The 14,956-nt window shown below is 40.8% G+C and overlaps 1 protein-coding gene across 9 annotated transcripts in view; it reads right to left on the minus strand.

Moving 5' to 3' along the window:
- Nucleotides 1–1,028: 1,028 nt before the first annotated feature.
- Nucleotides 1,029–14,956, minus strand: part of PCNT (pericentrin) — a 74,230-nt gene continuing 60,302 nt past the window's right edge. For 8 of the 9 annotated variants that reach the window (XM_032113867.1, XM_032113869.1, XM_032113871.1 and 5 more), the window contains 12 exons: nt 14,189–14,384; nt 12,967–13,180; nt 12,325–12,475; nt 9,797–10,513; nt 8,972–9,246; nt 8,608–8,710; nt 6,490–6,654; nt 5,507–5,745; nt 4,285–4,373; nt 3,422–3,584; nt 2,790–2,917; nt 1,029–1,419 (listed from right to left, as the gene is read on the minus strand). In XM_032113867.1, coding sequence (XP_031969758.1) covers nt 1,376–1,419; nt 2,790–2,917; nt 3,422–3,584; nt 4,285–4,373; nt 5,507–5,745; nt 6,490–6,654; nt 8,608–8,710; nt 8,972–9,246; nt 9,797–10,513; nt 12,325–12,475; nt 12,967–13,180; nt 14,189–14,384 — 2,484 coding nt within the window. In that variant the 3' untranslated portion in view covers nt 1,029–1,375. Of the gene's footprint in view, nt 1,420–2,789; nt 2,918–3,421; nt 3,585–4,284; nt 4,374–5,506; nt 5,746–6,489; nt 6,655–7,664; nt 7,713–8,607; nt 8,711–8,971; nt 9,247–9,796; nt 10,514–12,324; nt 12,476–12,966; nt 13,181–14,188; nt 14,385–14,956 lie in introns of those variants that run through there. The other variant, XM_032113870.1, reaches the window with a different exon arrangement.

Genomic DNA, 14,956 nt, shown 5'->3' on the forward strand with positions numbered 1-14,956 from the left:
ACAGTCACTGAGCCAGCTTAAACTTAGCTCAAATTGGTTTGGAACTCTGGACAAGTTAAGTTACTGTTGCCAAGCTTTTACACCAAATCAGGTATTGTTTGTTCACAAACTTAAAGTTAAGCTCTCTTAAATTTATGCTCAATCAGTTTAAGGGTTCTCCTATAGCTGTCAGAGGGTAATAAATCTGTACACGTGCCAAGATCTCTCTCTACCACATTTTTTTCCAGAGAACCAAATGGTGATCTACCTGACAGATAAATAAGACTTTACCGAGACAAAAACAGTTAAATAAGTAATAAAACAATCTCAGATGAATGCCAATATATAATTCTCAATACCCAGTAGAGAAAAATCTTTTAACAGGCTGCAGGAAAACAATTTGCCTCCAGAAGAGATTTTTCTCATGCTCCAAAGTTAACCACCACATCTGCTTTGAAGGTAGAGATTTCATGTTTCCAGAGGTTTAAAATACTTTGGTATTATAATTCTTCCTATGCTTTTTCTAAAGAAATACAGAAATATCACAGAAAAGTCTTATTCAGCATGATACTTGAATCTCTCTCATTTTTGCCCTGAGACATTGTGACTGGAAATGGGTGTACCATTTCCTCTTCTCTGACGAGCAACTTCATAGACATTTGGAACCACCCCCCTGAAGGTAGCTACAGCACAAGATACCAGACAGAGGGAGGATCACTTACATTAGACGTAGACAGAATTCACAGGCGTTGTTTGGTATGTTTTGCCGAAAGTGCATAGAGTTAAACAAAATTATGGGCCTTCTGAACTAGAAAAATGAAGCTAAAAGTGTCCAGAGTAAATAGGACAGACTGAGGGAGGACTTACGTACTGAAAAACTAGAAGAGCATACCCTAAATTCACAGAGCGCTACAGGTATCTTTGACATTTGTGAGTATTTGAGCGATTCCTTTAATTGGAATGATCCTACAGAAATATTAAAACCCAAACAATTTTAGGAACAGCAAAAGAAATAAATAGGCAAGGTGGAAACAAACAACCACACAATGTAAGAATTCACTAATAAAATGCCATTTTAATAACTTTTTTTACAAGGAATCCACCTATACACTATAGAAAAATAAACACCACAGAGACTTTTTGCAGCTTACAATACAGCAATGCAGGCACACTTCAGCTGTTGACTTAATTTCACATGAGAATGTAAAACATTGTTCTTAGTGAAAAGTAAGTCCCGCTTAAAGTACTAAAATATAATAAAAAGAATCATATAAAAATCGGCTGTAAAAGCACTGCCCTTTATTCAGTTGCATGGGAAATTGCAAGTGCCTCTGTTGAGTGAGGACCAACACAGAGGAAGCAGGAACTTGCAGGACAGATTTCATAAGCCTTCCCATCACTTTTTCAGGTTTCTCTGATGAGGTGAGCCTAGCACTTGCCCTAAATTAAAAAAAACCACAAATCATTAGAAAACTGCTTGTGTTATGAAGCAACAGTGTACAGTTAGCAGCATGTTATTTCCTCAAAGTACTTCATAAGAGCTACACTGAAAGCAATTCCAATTTTCACAAGCCACCTAGGAGCAATCTAAAACAGGATCTGAAAGCCTAAACATCTGCCAAAGCAAACCTTCATACTGTGGGACCAGTGCTCCATCACAGGCCTGTTTTACCCCCAGTGACAGCTCAATTCTGCCACTCCTGTAGTGATTCTGTTGCTGGGCAAGGTCTTGCCACTGAGTAGATGTCCTGAAATTCATTAGGAACTGAGAAATCATTTGGCTGCCAGCACTGTTCTAAAGATTGCAGCATCATTCTGTAATGCCTGACATTATCATCCTAGTAACATGGAAATGACAGAAATTATATGCACTTTCAACAGAAGTGCTCTTCATGGTGTCCCAGCTGTGGAGTACTTATTCCACACTTAGAATGAAGCAAAATGTGTTATTTCCATAAAGGCTGACATGTTTCCAGTCTAAAATCTGGTTATCTATCTGTATCAGCCATATAGCTGCAGTATTTGGAAAAAAACCCCAAACCAAACAAACCCACAAAGTCATGGTAATAAAGTAGATTTCTAGGCAAAGTCCTGCTGAGAACAATGTCAAAGTACCCAAACTCTTAAGCATTTCAGGATGATGTGATGACAGTTTGTGAGTTCCTCCTTAGGACAAGGTGTTTCTGTGCTATAACCAGGTACAGAGGTAACTAGGTAACTATGTAACAAGGAGGTAACTAGACTGAATTAAACTAAGTAAATTCGGTCTAGAAATTAGGCGGGACTGTTTTAAATAGCAAAGCTAAGTGCCACTACAACCCTTTGTGTGCTCTTTGATCAATCTTAGAAATAGATGGCTGTATTTACCAGCCTCCAGAAATTTTTTTAAAATCTGTTATGAACATAAGGAAGTGATACATAAGGGAAGCATTACAGTTTGTGCTGCAGAGAAAGCCCTGCTCAGCTATTACAACAGCTCTGTTTGACTTTAAAGCAAATTAACTCTATCCACAGCTTCATTTAAATTGCAACACTTGCTTGTTTAGACTTGGGAACAGGAGGGGGCCAGAAATCCCATGAAATTATTCAACCTTATCTCTTTCATTATGAACTTAGAGAAATGCCACACTTGGACTAGTTTTAGATATGATTCAGAGAGGTTCCCTTTCAGAGACTGACTTAGTTGTTACCCCCCAGTAATGATAATTATTCCTTAAAATGATGCTCTTTATTGGCAATGTGTACAAAGATCCTTGCAAAAAGCAGCCCAGACTTGCAGGAGCTGTGAGGGGTAAGAAGGTGGTTCCTACCTGGCTGCACCCCTTCCAGCCTTTGCTGGATCACCTCCAAGCGATGGATATATTCTGTGAGTGATTGTTCAGGATCCTGAGGTGGCACAAGGGACTTTTCTGGAGCTGAACTTGGGGACAGATGCAATCTTAAAAAGAAAACAAATTACTTTCTCATTCTCATGCTATACTCTCAAGTATATCCAGAAGTTACATTCATATAGGCGGGAATTCTGGGCAAAGAAAACTGGAACCACCACCACCCCTTCCATCAGTCTAGCTGTTCCTGGAAACAAGAGCAGCAACAGGCATCATTTAACCTACCTTGGATCCACATCAGACCTGAGCCACCACTAATCCAGTCACACTGAGCACCAGTCAGGGCTGCTGTTATTAATACCCTGTTCCATACCATACAGGTGACTTTTCTTGGCAGGGATGTCAGACCCAGACACATGCCATGACAGAGGAATAGGGTGGGGTAGAATTAAGTCTTTTGGAAGTGCTTGCAGGTCTCAGACTCTACAAAACATTTTGTCAAATTCCATGCAAACCAGAAGACTATCTGGCTGTTGTGACAAGCACAGTCTGTCCCCTCAACGTTAAAAAAAACCTACAATAATTTGAAGCATCCCCTGTCTTTGCAGACTGACCTGTTGTGTGAGCGGGAGGAAGATCGTGGGGAGAGGCTCATGAATCTTGCAGCACAGCTGGTTCTGTGGCACAGCCCTGTGTCACTGTCCCGGGTAGGGGGAGAGCTGATGGGAATAGCTGGGGGCTGCTGCTCTTTCAGGACTTCTGTTCTAGCACCAGAGGCTGTGGTAAATACGAAGGGTTAAAAAATATGCACTAGGAACCGTTGAGAACGGGCTATCAAACACATCCAAAAAACCCACGAAAATGACAGCAGAGTATACGGTTAAGTTTGGTTTTAAATGCAGGTAAATACACTTTCTACAGCTACCTGCTTTTTTGGTTTGCGTGGGTTGTTTTTTTTTTAACCATATTTAACAGAATTGCGATGCTATTTTGTAGTGAAGTAGAAAGTTCAGCATTTGAGGATTCAAGTTTCTTAGGAATCACACAACAGTGGGTTTATGTACAAAGTTGGTGCTTTCTTTTAAAATAAGTATTTCCAGCAACTTAGAAACAGTGAAAATTACATAGTACCAGCTAATGAAAAAAAAGCACTATTTAATCCAAATTTTGTTTAGCGTTGAAAAGGCACAAGTAATGGAATATTACATTAAGGGCAACAGTTCCTCAGTATTGGCTGCTGCATTAAGATGTTTGTTAGAATTTTTACAAAGGCACTCCTCAGTAACTCAAAGGAACACTCACGTGTTCCTCAGGTAACTCAAGTCCTTATTGACCTGCATCAGACCATCTATCCATCTACTCTACAGATGGACAGTGGCAAAGCAAACAGATTTTCCCACTTTGGTTTTGTTTTTAAATGAAACACATCAACAAAGAGAAATTATGAAGAAAACAATGTATTTGTCCAAACACGTACCTGTGTTACCTCCTATACTGTGAGAAATGCTTTCACTCTGTGTGCTCTTCCTGCCAACTTTGTTCCACTTCTTCACCAAAAACTTTAACCTTGGTAAGAAAACAAATTTGAACAACCATTAAAAATAAGTAGAAATGCGTTAAATTTTAATATTAAGTTACTTGTTGGTATAGAACATATTAGCCAACATAAGTAACAATTGTTGTGGGAATGATGGGAGAATTCTTCAACTTCAGTCTTTGGAATGCTGGCTTATCCCATTTTACCCTGCAACAATCCTTGAACTGCTGAAAAGACTTGCTTGATTTGGCTCTGCTCCTATCTCCAGAGAGCTCTTCCTACCTGAGAGGAGGAGTTTGGAAGTCACTGCAGGAGTCTAGAAGTCCTGCAGCCTTTGCTGTTATTACGGTATTCATGTCAAAGACTCTGTCATCTCCTGACACAAACTTGCTAGTAATCATTTTTACTAGACAAGGAAATTGCTCAGAAATAACCACCTATTACATTTAAAACTGATTTTTTTTCATTAAATGGGCTTAAAGCCATTGGGAGATGGCATATTGTCCCATGTACAGCTAGCAAAACCCACTTGGTAGTGACAGAGCATGACAGAATCACACCCAATAAAACACACGCTACTGGATTCCAGAGAGAACCATCCCTGACAGATCGCATTCTGATACAAGACAGACTGTCCAGTGAGATCAAGGAGATAGAAGTCAGCCCCAAAGAACTTCAGATTGTAATGCTGTGCACTGGTTCCCAAATATATTGCAGCTGGGCATCACTCAAGTAGCTTTTTCATAGAATTATGGAATGGTTTGGGCTGGAAAGGATCTTAAAGAAGCCCATCTTGTTCCATCCTCCTGCCATGTGCAGGTACACCTTCCACTATACCTGGTTGCTCCAAGCCCTGTCCAACCTGGCCTTGAACACTTCAGGGATGGGGCAGCCACAGCTTCTCTGGGCAACCTGTGCCAGGGCCTCACCACCCTCACAGGGAACAATTCCTTCCCAATATCCCATCTAAGTCTACCCTCTTTCATCTTAAAGATTTTTTTTTACAAATCTTTAGTACAGATCAAACTCAGCTAAGAAGTCATGCTTGAACCAGTTCTGGAGATTGCTCCTGCTTAATGTAGGATAAGCCACAGGAACTATCAATTTTTTAAGTTTCCAAGAAAACATCACATATGAGAGACAGGGGGTGTTTTGGCTTTACCTTGAGATGGCAATGATGGCTCTGACTGCACACCTGAACTTGGTGAAAGGCCGGGAGTGTGATCCAGAGAGCTGCAGATCTGCAGGAGAAGGATAGATTCCCATGCGAGCAATGAGAGAGAGAGTTGCTTGCTCACAGTCCTGAAACCCCCCAAGCAGCAGCAAGAGGTATTTCTTCTGATAAACTAGAGCCTTTCTAAAGCTCTCTGCTCGAATGTACTTCCGATATAATCTCTGCAACTGTAGAAAGAAAAAAAAAAAAAATTAAAAGAAATTCAAATTTTCAGTTACTGTTGCAAAAACCCAGCCACAAACAAGGTGTCTTCAGGTCAAATGTCCAGACGGAGGACACAAGGGCAGCCAAAACAATTCTGTACGTTGCTAAAACCCACCCAAATTTGCAGCATCAGACTTCTTTAAGTCTCCTGAATGTTTTCAAGCAAAATGATCATACTCAAAACTATAAAACAGTTTAACTCTTTAATAAAGAAAATAACATCCACTTTAAAAAAAAATTAGCCAGAAAGTATGGTGGGAGAGATGCCTACCAGACTTGATTACAGCCAAGTGTCAGAAAAATAAAAAGTATTAAGATTAGTCAGCAGGGATTAAAAATGAGTGTTTTCTATTTTCATGCTTAGACAAGAAACCCAAGTCTCCCTCACATTTAAGAGTAGAAAGAAATTCTAAAGATCCAGATTACTTTTGATGCAAGTTCCTGTCTAACACTGAGAAAGTTTCAAAGGAAGTTCTCCTTTGGGGAAAGTTTCTAATTTAAAATAATATATCAAACTATTCATCTAGAAAAATCAACCTTTTAAAATAGCAACTGAAGATTACAGCAGTAAGTGAAAGATAAATGCCATAATCTCACAGATCCCTTTTTTCCCAGCAGATCAGGTTGAAATGACACCTCCTGGCTGTGGCACTGCTGGCTCTCCAAGCTCCAGAGAGCCCCTTTGCTGGCTAGTCCCTTAATTTTACCTTAGGACTGGAAGTTTCTGCCACGGGTTTGTTTTCAATTGCAGCACTGGCTTTAGCCAGCTGGGATTCCGCCTGCTTCAGCGCATTCTGCAGCGTGGTCCTCTCTCGCTGCCAAGCCTCTCTTTCCAGCTCTTGAACAGGGTCAGCACCACCTGTAGATCTCATCTAAAACAGAAACCAAAAGGAACTGAGCCACGATGGTTTTGCACATTATTTCCACAGTCAAACATCTCAAACCAAGTAATAACCCAACTTTATGACAAATTAAAACATAAAAACAATGAGCCTGAAAACCATCAATGGCATTCAGGTGTTAAACAGCACAATAGGAAACTGAAATGCATGAAAAGCCCTTTTTAAGACGTAACAGATTTTTGTTCATCAGGCTACCCCTTCTCTGATCGGCCTTACAGGAATCCTTTATATCCCAAACCCTTTGAAATGGAAACAAAACATCTGACTTCTACATCCACAGGCAGCACAGAAATTGTGAAGATGCCTGTGTACGTGCAAACACAAGCAGCACATACAACAAAACCAAGTTGTGAAGTAAATTCTGAAAAATCACACATTCAATTCTGAGAGTCCATTGTCCAGAGAAGCTGTGGCTGCCCCATCTCTGGAAGCAGGGGGTGGAACGAGATGGGCTTCAAGGTCCCTTCCAGCCCAAACCATGCTGTGATTCTATGAAACTGAGTTTTGTGGTAAGTCATCTCTTGTAGGAATGAGACCCAGGACTCCAGCTCCAATTCTTCATGGAAGTTCTGCCTTCATGACCCTCTTTGTACCAACTACAAATTTACTGGTCAACAGTTACATCAGTGCATGATGCAACAGATCACAAAAGAAATAAAAGATCTTTTTTTAAGGTAGTTGATGTTTTATCCCTTGAAATGAAATTTATGCATTAGAGAAGCCAGTACAAACAACTGACCCCAGTTTCTCCTAGCAACTTATTTCAGTACAATTTGTAGTATCTGAAGGAGTTCTACATGACTCATCAACATCCTTGACTTCTACTACACCATTTGGCAGCTGATTGACCAGACAGCTCCATTTTGGCACAGATTTTCCATGCTGACATTTTGCCAGGTGCCCTGTCCGATACTCCCTAATTTATCACAACTCAAGGAGGAAGAAAATTCCTTTGGTCTCTTGAGCATGTGGTTCAGTACCTTAAAGGAAGGAGAAATTCAGGGAGGAGACTGAAGGAAAAGGTGATTCTGGGAAAAAAAAAAAAAATCAAAGCCTGAAAAGAGGGCAGAGAGGAGGGACTGTTTGTGCCCACAGAAGAAAAGCTATCAGGGTGGAGTTTTTGCTCTAGAAAGGCATGTGTAGTTAAAGTGCTCTACTGAACACTTTTTTTGTTAAACAAAATTTAAGTCACAAAACTTGGGCTCCTTTATTTTTGTGTGGTTAGTCTCTGAAGGAGGGAACTCTGCTCCAACAAGAGTTGGAGCTGACAGCTCTAAAGGTTTGTGAGAGGAAGGCTTAACCAAAATAACCCCATGAACTTGGAGAAGAGGCTGCATCCCCCTCCTCAAGACTGGAGATGATCCATTTGACAACCACCTGTGTGGCTGCACAGGTGACAGAAGGAAAATATTAAGTGTATTTTGTAAGCAGGTAGGCATAGGGAGAGCTGCAACATGCCAAGGCAGCTTGTCACACATCAGACTTGTGAACAGAAGATATAAAAACCTTTTCACATATCAGACAGTCGTAGATCTCTATTGCAAGAGAAAGACATAAAACTGCAAAGTTATCTGGGGAATCAGATGGAATTTAAAAGCTATGCTTTTATGTATTTTGTATCAATAAACCTTAGCTCAAGTATTTTGTAATTCCCTGGGCTTGCGTAAAATATTTGCAATACTGCAAACATGGGTCAGAACAGCCCTCCTGAGATTACAAACCACTATGGTGCTTTTTGAAAAGTACTTGGCATTTTGGTGAGAAACAACTGTCTCTGGATGCAGAAAGAAGCTACAGCAACACATCCCAAAGCTTCTGATCCTTGGACACATTACATATCTAGGAAAAAAATGCTGTTAGAAGCAGACTCTAAAATACAACAAAACAGAGTTGGACATTAAAATATGTTAATATTTTCCTTACCTGAGATCTAGGAGAAGACAATAAATCTGATTTTAGTTCTCTTAGTGTCTGCAGTAAAGAGGCTACAGCTTCATCATTTGATGCAGACCAATCATTAACTGTTCTGTTAGACAGAAACACCTTTTCAGTATTGGACTGATTTGTAAGAATGTTAACACACATTTAATTGCTTCTTCCCACTACATGACCTTTCAGTTCTGAGGCTTTACGCAATATTTACCACACAAATTACCACTATGAATACACTGAGAAATTAGCAAGTTCTGTTAATTTTTAAGAATTAAAAGAGCACAGGGCTCTCAGCCATGACCCACACAAGTTAAGAAGCAGGATGGAAAGCAAAGCAACTAGTTTATGAACTCACTTATCTAGAATTTTATATATGAACTCATTCAGGTGCACAGCCACAAAGAGCAACTGCTGCCTTATCTTCTCCAGCTGTTGTTGCTGCTGTTGCAAGTGGGGTTTTTCAGTTTCTTTTGTCACAGGCTGTTTGGCACTTCCATCTTTGCTTGAGGTACACAAGAGTTCCTCCTGACAATTTGGAGGATTTTTTTCTCTTTCTTTTAATACTGCCAGTATTTCCTGCAGTTCTTTAATTCTTTGTTCGTCCCTGTGGTGTTGCCGTTCCAAGTTTTGCTGTTTGAACAGAATAAGTAGTAGTTAAGTGCATCTTATACATACACACTTATGTAAGTGTCATCACACTTAATTAGCATATCCATCTGGGTGTTCCTTAACTGCCAGACCACTTTTGGGGGAAGGCTTAGAGCACTGCTTTCCAGGGCCACCAGGAAGCCATTTAATGACACTGGAGTGTCATTAACTGTCTCCATCCAAAGAGAAATCCAGGGTGAAACCAATACTGTCACAAGCCACGACTGGGATCCTAGCTCAAAATAAGGGCAGTGACATGAAACTTAGTTTGGTTCCATCCTGCATTTAACCCATATTCATCCCCACCTGTGAACAACCAGCAATTCCCAGCACACACAAAAATTTAAAGATCAACTTCCGTCAACAATAAACCCAGACACAATCCCTTGAAAACAGCTACATATGAGAAAGAGCTCATTTAATGCATTTTTCACAATGCTTTAACAGAAGGAAACCTTCCAACCAAAGAACATCATCCAGGGGGTTACATCCCAGTGTGCGGCTATTTCAGTGTAAGACAGAGCGTTCTCACCAGTCTCTCCTGATCTCTCTGCCAGTCCTTCTGTTTCTGTAGCTCTGTCTGTTGCTGCTGCCTCCGCTCTCTCCCCCTCTCCTCTTTCCTGTTCTTATCTTGCTCTTTCAGCAGCTTGAAGAGTGACTGCAGTTGTTCCCAGTCAGCTTTCAGCTTGGCCTCTCTCTCCCTATGGGCCTCCAAGGAACGGATCACATCTTGCTTTTGTGCCTGAAGAGACTCCAGGGTGGCTCGCAGTTTTTCACTGACCTCCCTCTCCTTCTGGGTTTCCTCGCAGCACATCTGTACCTCAGCCTCCAGCTGCCTTTTGGACAGGATGGCCTTCTGGTGCATTTTCTCAATAACAGCAGCAAGCTCCATAGTTCGGGCCCTCTCCTCTTCCAGCTGGGCTTGGAGCTCTCGGATGAAGGCTTGTTCCAGCAGCGACTCCCTGTGCTGACAGGAAGCACCTTCCTTCACTCTCATGCTCAATTGCTCTGTCAAAACACGCTCATGATTCAAGGAATCCAGGAGCTCCAATGAACGATTTTTCTCAGCATCCAAGTTTTTCTGTAGCTCCCGCAGTTTGGTCTGTTCCTGGGACAGCAAGGCTTCGCAGCGGGAGTGCTCGATCTGCAGTTCCTTGCGGAGGTTATCTGTTACTGTTTTCTCGTGCTCCAAGGACACGACCAGCTGGCAATTCTGCACCGACTGCACATCCAGGGCAGCCTGCAGCTCCTGGGCAGAGGGGGCAGAACACATTAATAGTCCAGTACAAACACTCATTTGTGGGGCTAGCTGGTATTTAGCAATTTTCAACCTCCTGTTTTATCCAGGAAGATATTCAAGACTTAACTAGAATAGTTCAGGTATTAAAAAGTTTAATTTAAAATTACAAGTGTCAGAAAAATGCTCCCTAGCAATCTGCCACCAAGCAACAAATCCAAAAATTATCATGTTAATGTATCTGCCAGTACATTATTTCTTCTTCAGTTAGTAAGACCCTCATTAGGACATCACTACTCTTTACATCACTCAGTCCCATTAATAAATAACATCTGAAACAACAATAACCCAGGTTGTTTTAAAAAGAAAAATATAAGCCGTGAGAGTAGATGTAAAGCTTCAGGACTTGGCAGCCCATCTCTTCAGAGCACAGAGTAGAGACTGATAAAAATAATGACAGAATGGTCCAGGCTGGAAAGGACATTAAAGCTCATCTCATTCCCACCCCCTTCCATGGGCAGGGACACCTTCCACTAGACCTGGTTGCTCCAAGCCCTGTCCAACCTGGCCTTGAATCCTTCCAGGGATGGGGCAGCCACAGCTGCTCTGGGTAATCTGGGTGCTAGGGCCTCAGCACCCTCACAGGGAAGAATTTCTTCCTTATATCTAATCTAAATCTACCCTTTTCCCCTTTAAAATCCATCCCTAGGTCCATTTTGGGAGCCAGCCTTTCTTCAGAAAGTAAGGCAGAGACTGAAGGGGAAGTCACAGGGCACTGCAGACAGTCAGAGCTGGCACTGCTGTCCTAGTAGGGAGGTCTACCCTGCCCCCCACCTAGCCAGCACCATTTCTTATCTCCTAGAAAGACAGGTCAGATGCTAAATGGCAGCAGCTTTCCATAATGGGGCTTCAATAAAGATTTGTGAATGCCAGACTAATCTCTCACACAGCTACCCCCGGGGCAATGCACTTTTCTCCTGGCCTTGGCTACTCTGTCCTCCTTGCATGAGCAGGTTTCTGAAAAGGTGGAAGATGGTAGCAGCACATCCTAACCATGCAGCAGTTACAAAAATCCCAACAAGAATCACTCACAAACCTAAACACCTGCCAGGAAGATGAGAGGAGAAGCCAGACTACAAGGAAATAGTCAGAATTGTGTTTCCTCACTTAGGGAATTTAAGTAGGATTGTCTGGAGTTCTTTGAGAGAGTTTAGTTTTGGGGTTTAAGAAATGGTTTATGTTAAATCTTCCTCCTTTTCCATTCACTGTAGGCCTTTTACAAGCACTGAGTCATTGCTATTACAGTCTTGGAGAGAAAGCTGTTCACTTGTTTTCTGTTCAATTTAGAAGGGAACAGGATGACTTCGGTTAACCTCCAAAAATACATATTATATGGAAAAGGCTCCACTTAGTCTCTGCCAAACCTATTTATCATTGGGTGGTTTTCTTTACAATATCAGAGATCATACACCTCACATCCTCATGGTAAGTTTGCTTTGGGATTGAGGGTGCAGTTATACAGCTGTAGAATCTGGCTGGCCCTACTCAGCAAGGGGCAGTACACAACAGGGGAAAATGGGAAAGCAAAAAACAACAAGATGATGTGGGGAAAAAACCCAACACGGCATTCAACTTCGGTTTATTTCTGCACGTGCAATTAATGAAAGTAACTGAAAGCTTTAACTCTGTGAAAAAAGCAGCTATGCACATTCAGAGGAGGTTTAGGGGTTTTAACAGTTACTAAACAAAAAACAGTGGAAGAGAAGAAGACTGCACAAATAACCTGCTAGTTAACATCATGCCCCAGAGGAGCTGGGCATTACCTCCATGGCCTTTGTCTTTTCTTCCTCTGCTTTCCTCTGCTGACGCTGTTGTTCCTCAAACCAACCTCGAAGCTCAGATCCCTTCAGCTGCTCAGCCTGCAAGTCTTCAAGTGCAGCTGCCAAATCCTTTTCTTTTTTTTCCAATTCAACACTGCAAAGTTCAAAACGGCATTTCTATGTTCAGAACAGAACATCCTTCACCAGCATCGCAAGCAAGACATTTTGGGTTGGTTTCTCTGAGTTTTTCTATTGATTTATTTCTTTAAGGTGGCCTCTGTTCTTTCTAAAGACAGTCAGTTTTCAAGTCACAGTTAGCATCTAAAAACATTTACTTCCTTGCGAGCCAAGCTAGAATTGCTCGATTTAGTAACAATTAAGAGATAGAGAGAAGTTATTTATCCTGGCAGAGCAAAGCCATTGTCCTGTGAGAGGAAAGAAAAATACTGGCATACACTAAGAAGGAAGTGGGAAAGGAACATACCCAAGATGACAGAATTTAGTAAAGAAAACATAACCCTTAAAAGTGAGAGACCCTAGTTTTCCTCCCTGTGTTTCAAAGTGCTAAGCCATTTATGGATCCAATTAGTATAAAGTTCTTTAGACCTACTGATAAATCAAATAAATGAATAATCTACTTCTCACCGTAACTGATTTATTTCCCTCTGAAGCTCTTCCAAGGATTTCTGCAACCTTTCATTCTCTCGCTTACTTTCAGAAAGCTCTGATTTCAGGGATGCTTTTTCCTGACTCAGGAGATCACATGTTTCAGAGGATCTTTTCTGCTCCTCAGAGAGGGTGCTGTGCAAGTCACTTACAATAGATTTTTCCTCCTGAAGCTTATATTCCAATAATTCAACTAGGATAAGAAAACACTGTAACAGTTATTTATATTACAGAGACCTTGACAATATGATATCACTTACACTAATTCAAATTAGGAAAAAAAATCAGCTGCATTGAAGTGTTCTTGTCTGGAGAATTCGTTTCTGTTCAAACATGAGAGAAATCAGCAGAAGGATGCAAAAACACTATGATTCTATCATTGTGATGCTCCGTAAGCAGCCTGTTACTAAGGGATTTTAAACCTCATTAAACAAACTTATCCACTTACGGAAACATTTTATGACAGGAGTCACTAAATAGAACCTGTTTTGCCAGCTCTGTTGAGGCAAGTGACTTAAGAGAAACAACTCTCCCTAAATTTGGAGGTTCCTGTTTGATATGTACTTAAAAAATAATTAATATACCTATGTCTACAGTATTATGTAATAAAATTAGCAATAAACTTCTGGATTTCCAGAAAGCTTCCCTCTACTGGACTAGTGCATGTGCTATTTATAAGCTTTTAAATGGCTGAATCCTGAATAACAGTGAGGGAAAAACAAAAACAAGGAAAAAGCAGCATTTTGCTTTGAAAAGAGATGTTTATTTTTGACCATGGTCACTTGCACTTGTTTCTTTATTATGTAAAGGGAACCTGCTGTGAAAACCAAGGCTGCTTATTTAGTCAGGAACATGGTTCAGCAGTGGGCTTGGCACTGTTTATGGTGGGACTCCATAGTGTTAAAGGTCTTATCCAACCTAAATGATTCTGTGATTCTATACTAGCAAACATATAAATAAACAATTCCCTGCAAACAAACAGGGGTGTTTTACTGTCCTTACTGGGTTTTCTCCATGTATACACTACTTCTATTCTATTGTTTTGGGTTATTTCTCTTTGCTTTTCACAGATTTGCTCAACTACTGATACGAGAAAGAACTAATGCTTCTTTGCAAGACACCTTTTTTTGCCTTTTATATTTGAGGCAAAAAGGAACTGATGAAGAAGACAGAAAGAACTGACAAAGACAGTAAGAATTACCTTTCCTCCGGAGCTGGTGTTCCTGTTTGTTCCCATGATCTTCAGCCTTGGTAAGGGTTTCCTGTAGCTGCTGGAGCTTCTCCTGGTTCTGAAGATGTGTTATGCGGAGCTGAGCTTGGAGGTCCTGGATTTCTGAGAGCAGGCTATTCCGGTCCGAGGAGAAGAGGTGCTCCACAACCATCTGCCTCTGCTCCTCCTGAAGCAAACCAAGGCCTATTCAAACTACAAGGCTATTTCCATACCTTCTGCAAGGCTAAACACTAAGGAAAATCTTGCAGTACAAGTTTTGTACAGAAGCACTCAAATTACCAAGTTCATGCCTCATGTTAATGCAAAATGTTAGCATTACGTAAAGAAGAAAAAAACCCCACTTCACTTGCCTTGTTGAGTTTATACATAACAATTACGACAACCCAGAACCTAAATATTATTGGCAAAAAGCCTCCAGATTCAGAGTGAGTTCAATATATACCCTTTGCAAGAGAGGTCTGTGAAGTTCTAGACAAATGGGAAGGAGGGAAAGAATTCAACCAAGTATTTCCTATTCACTGTCAGAGTCTTTCTGGATGCCAGCTAAAATAACCAATAGGCTTTGTAACACCATGTACAAAGTTCAAGAAAAATGCTACCACAGCAGAAACTCTAAGAGCTACTGATCCCATGCCATCTGCATTAACACACAAGATATAACAACAGAAACAATAAAACTGGAAAAAAAAAAAACCCTTTAAAAAAAATAAGAGAATAAAGAAGTGATTTTTGAGCAGA

Source organism: Corvus moneduloides, chromosome 7 (genome assembly GCF_009650955.1).
Source record: "Corvus moneduloides isolate bCorMon1 chromosome 7, bCorMon1.pri, whole genome shotgun sequence".
NCBI lineage: Eukaryota > Metazoa > Chordata > Aves > Passeriformes > Corvidae > Corvus > Corvus moneduloides.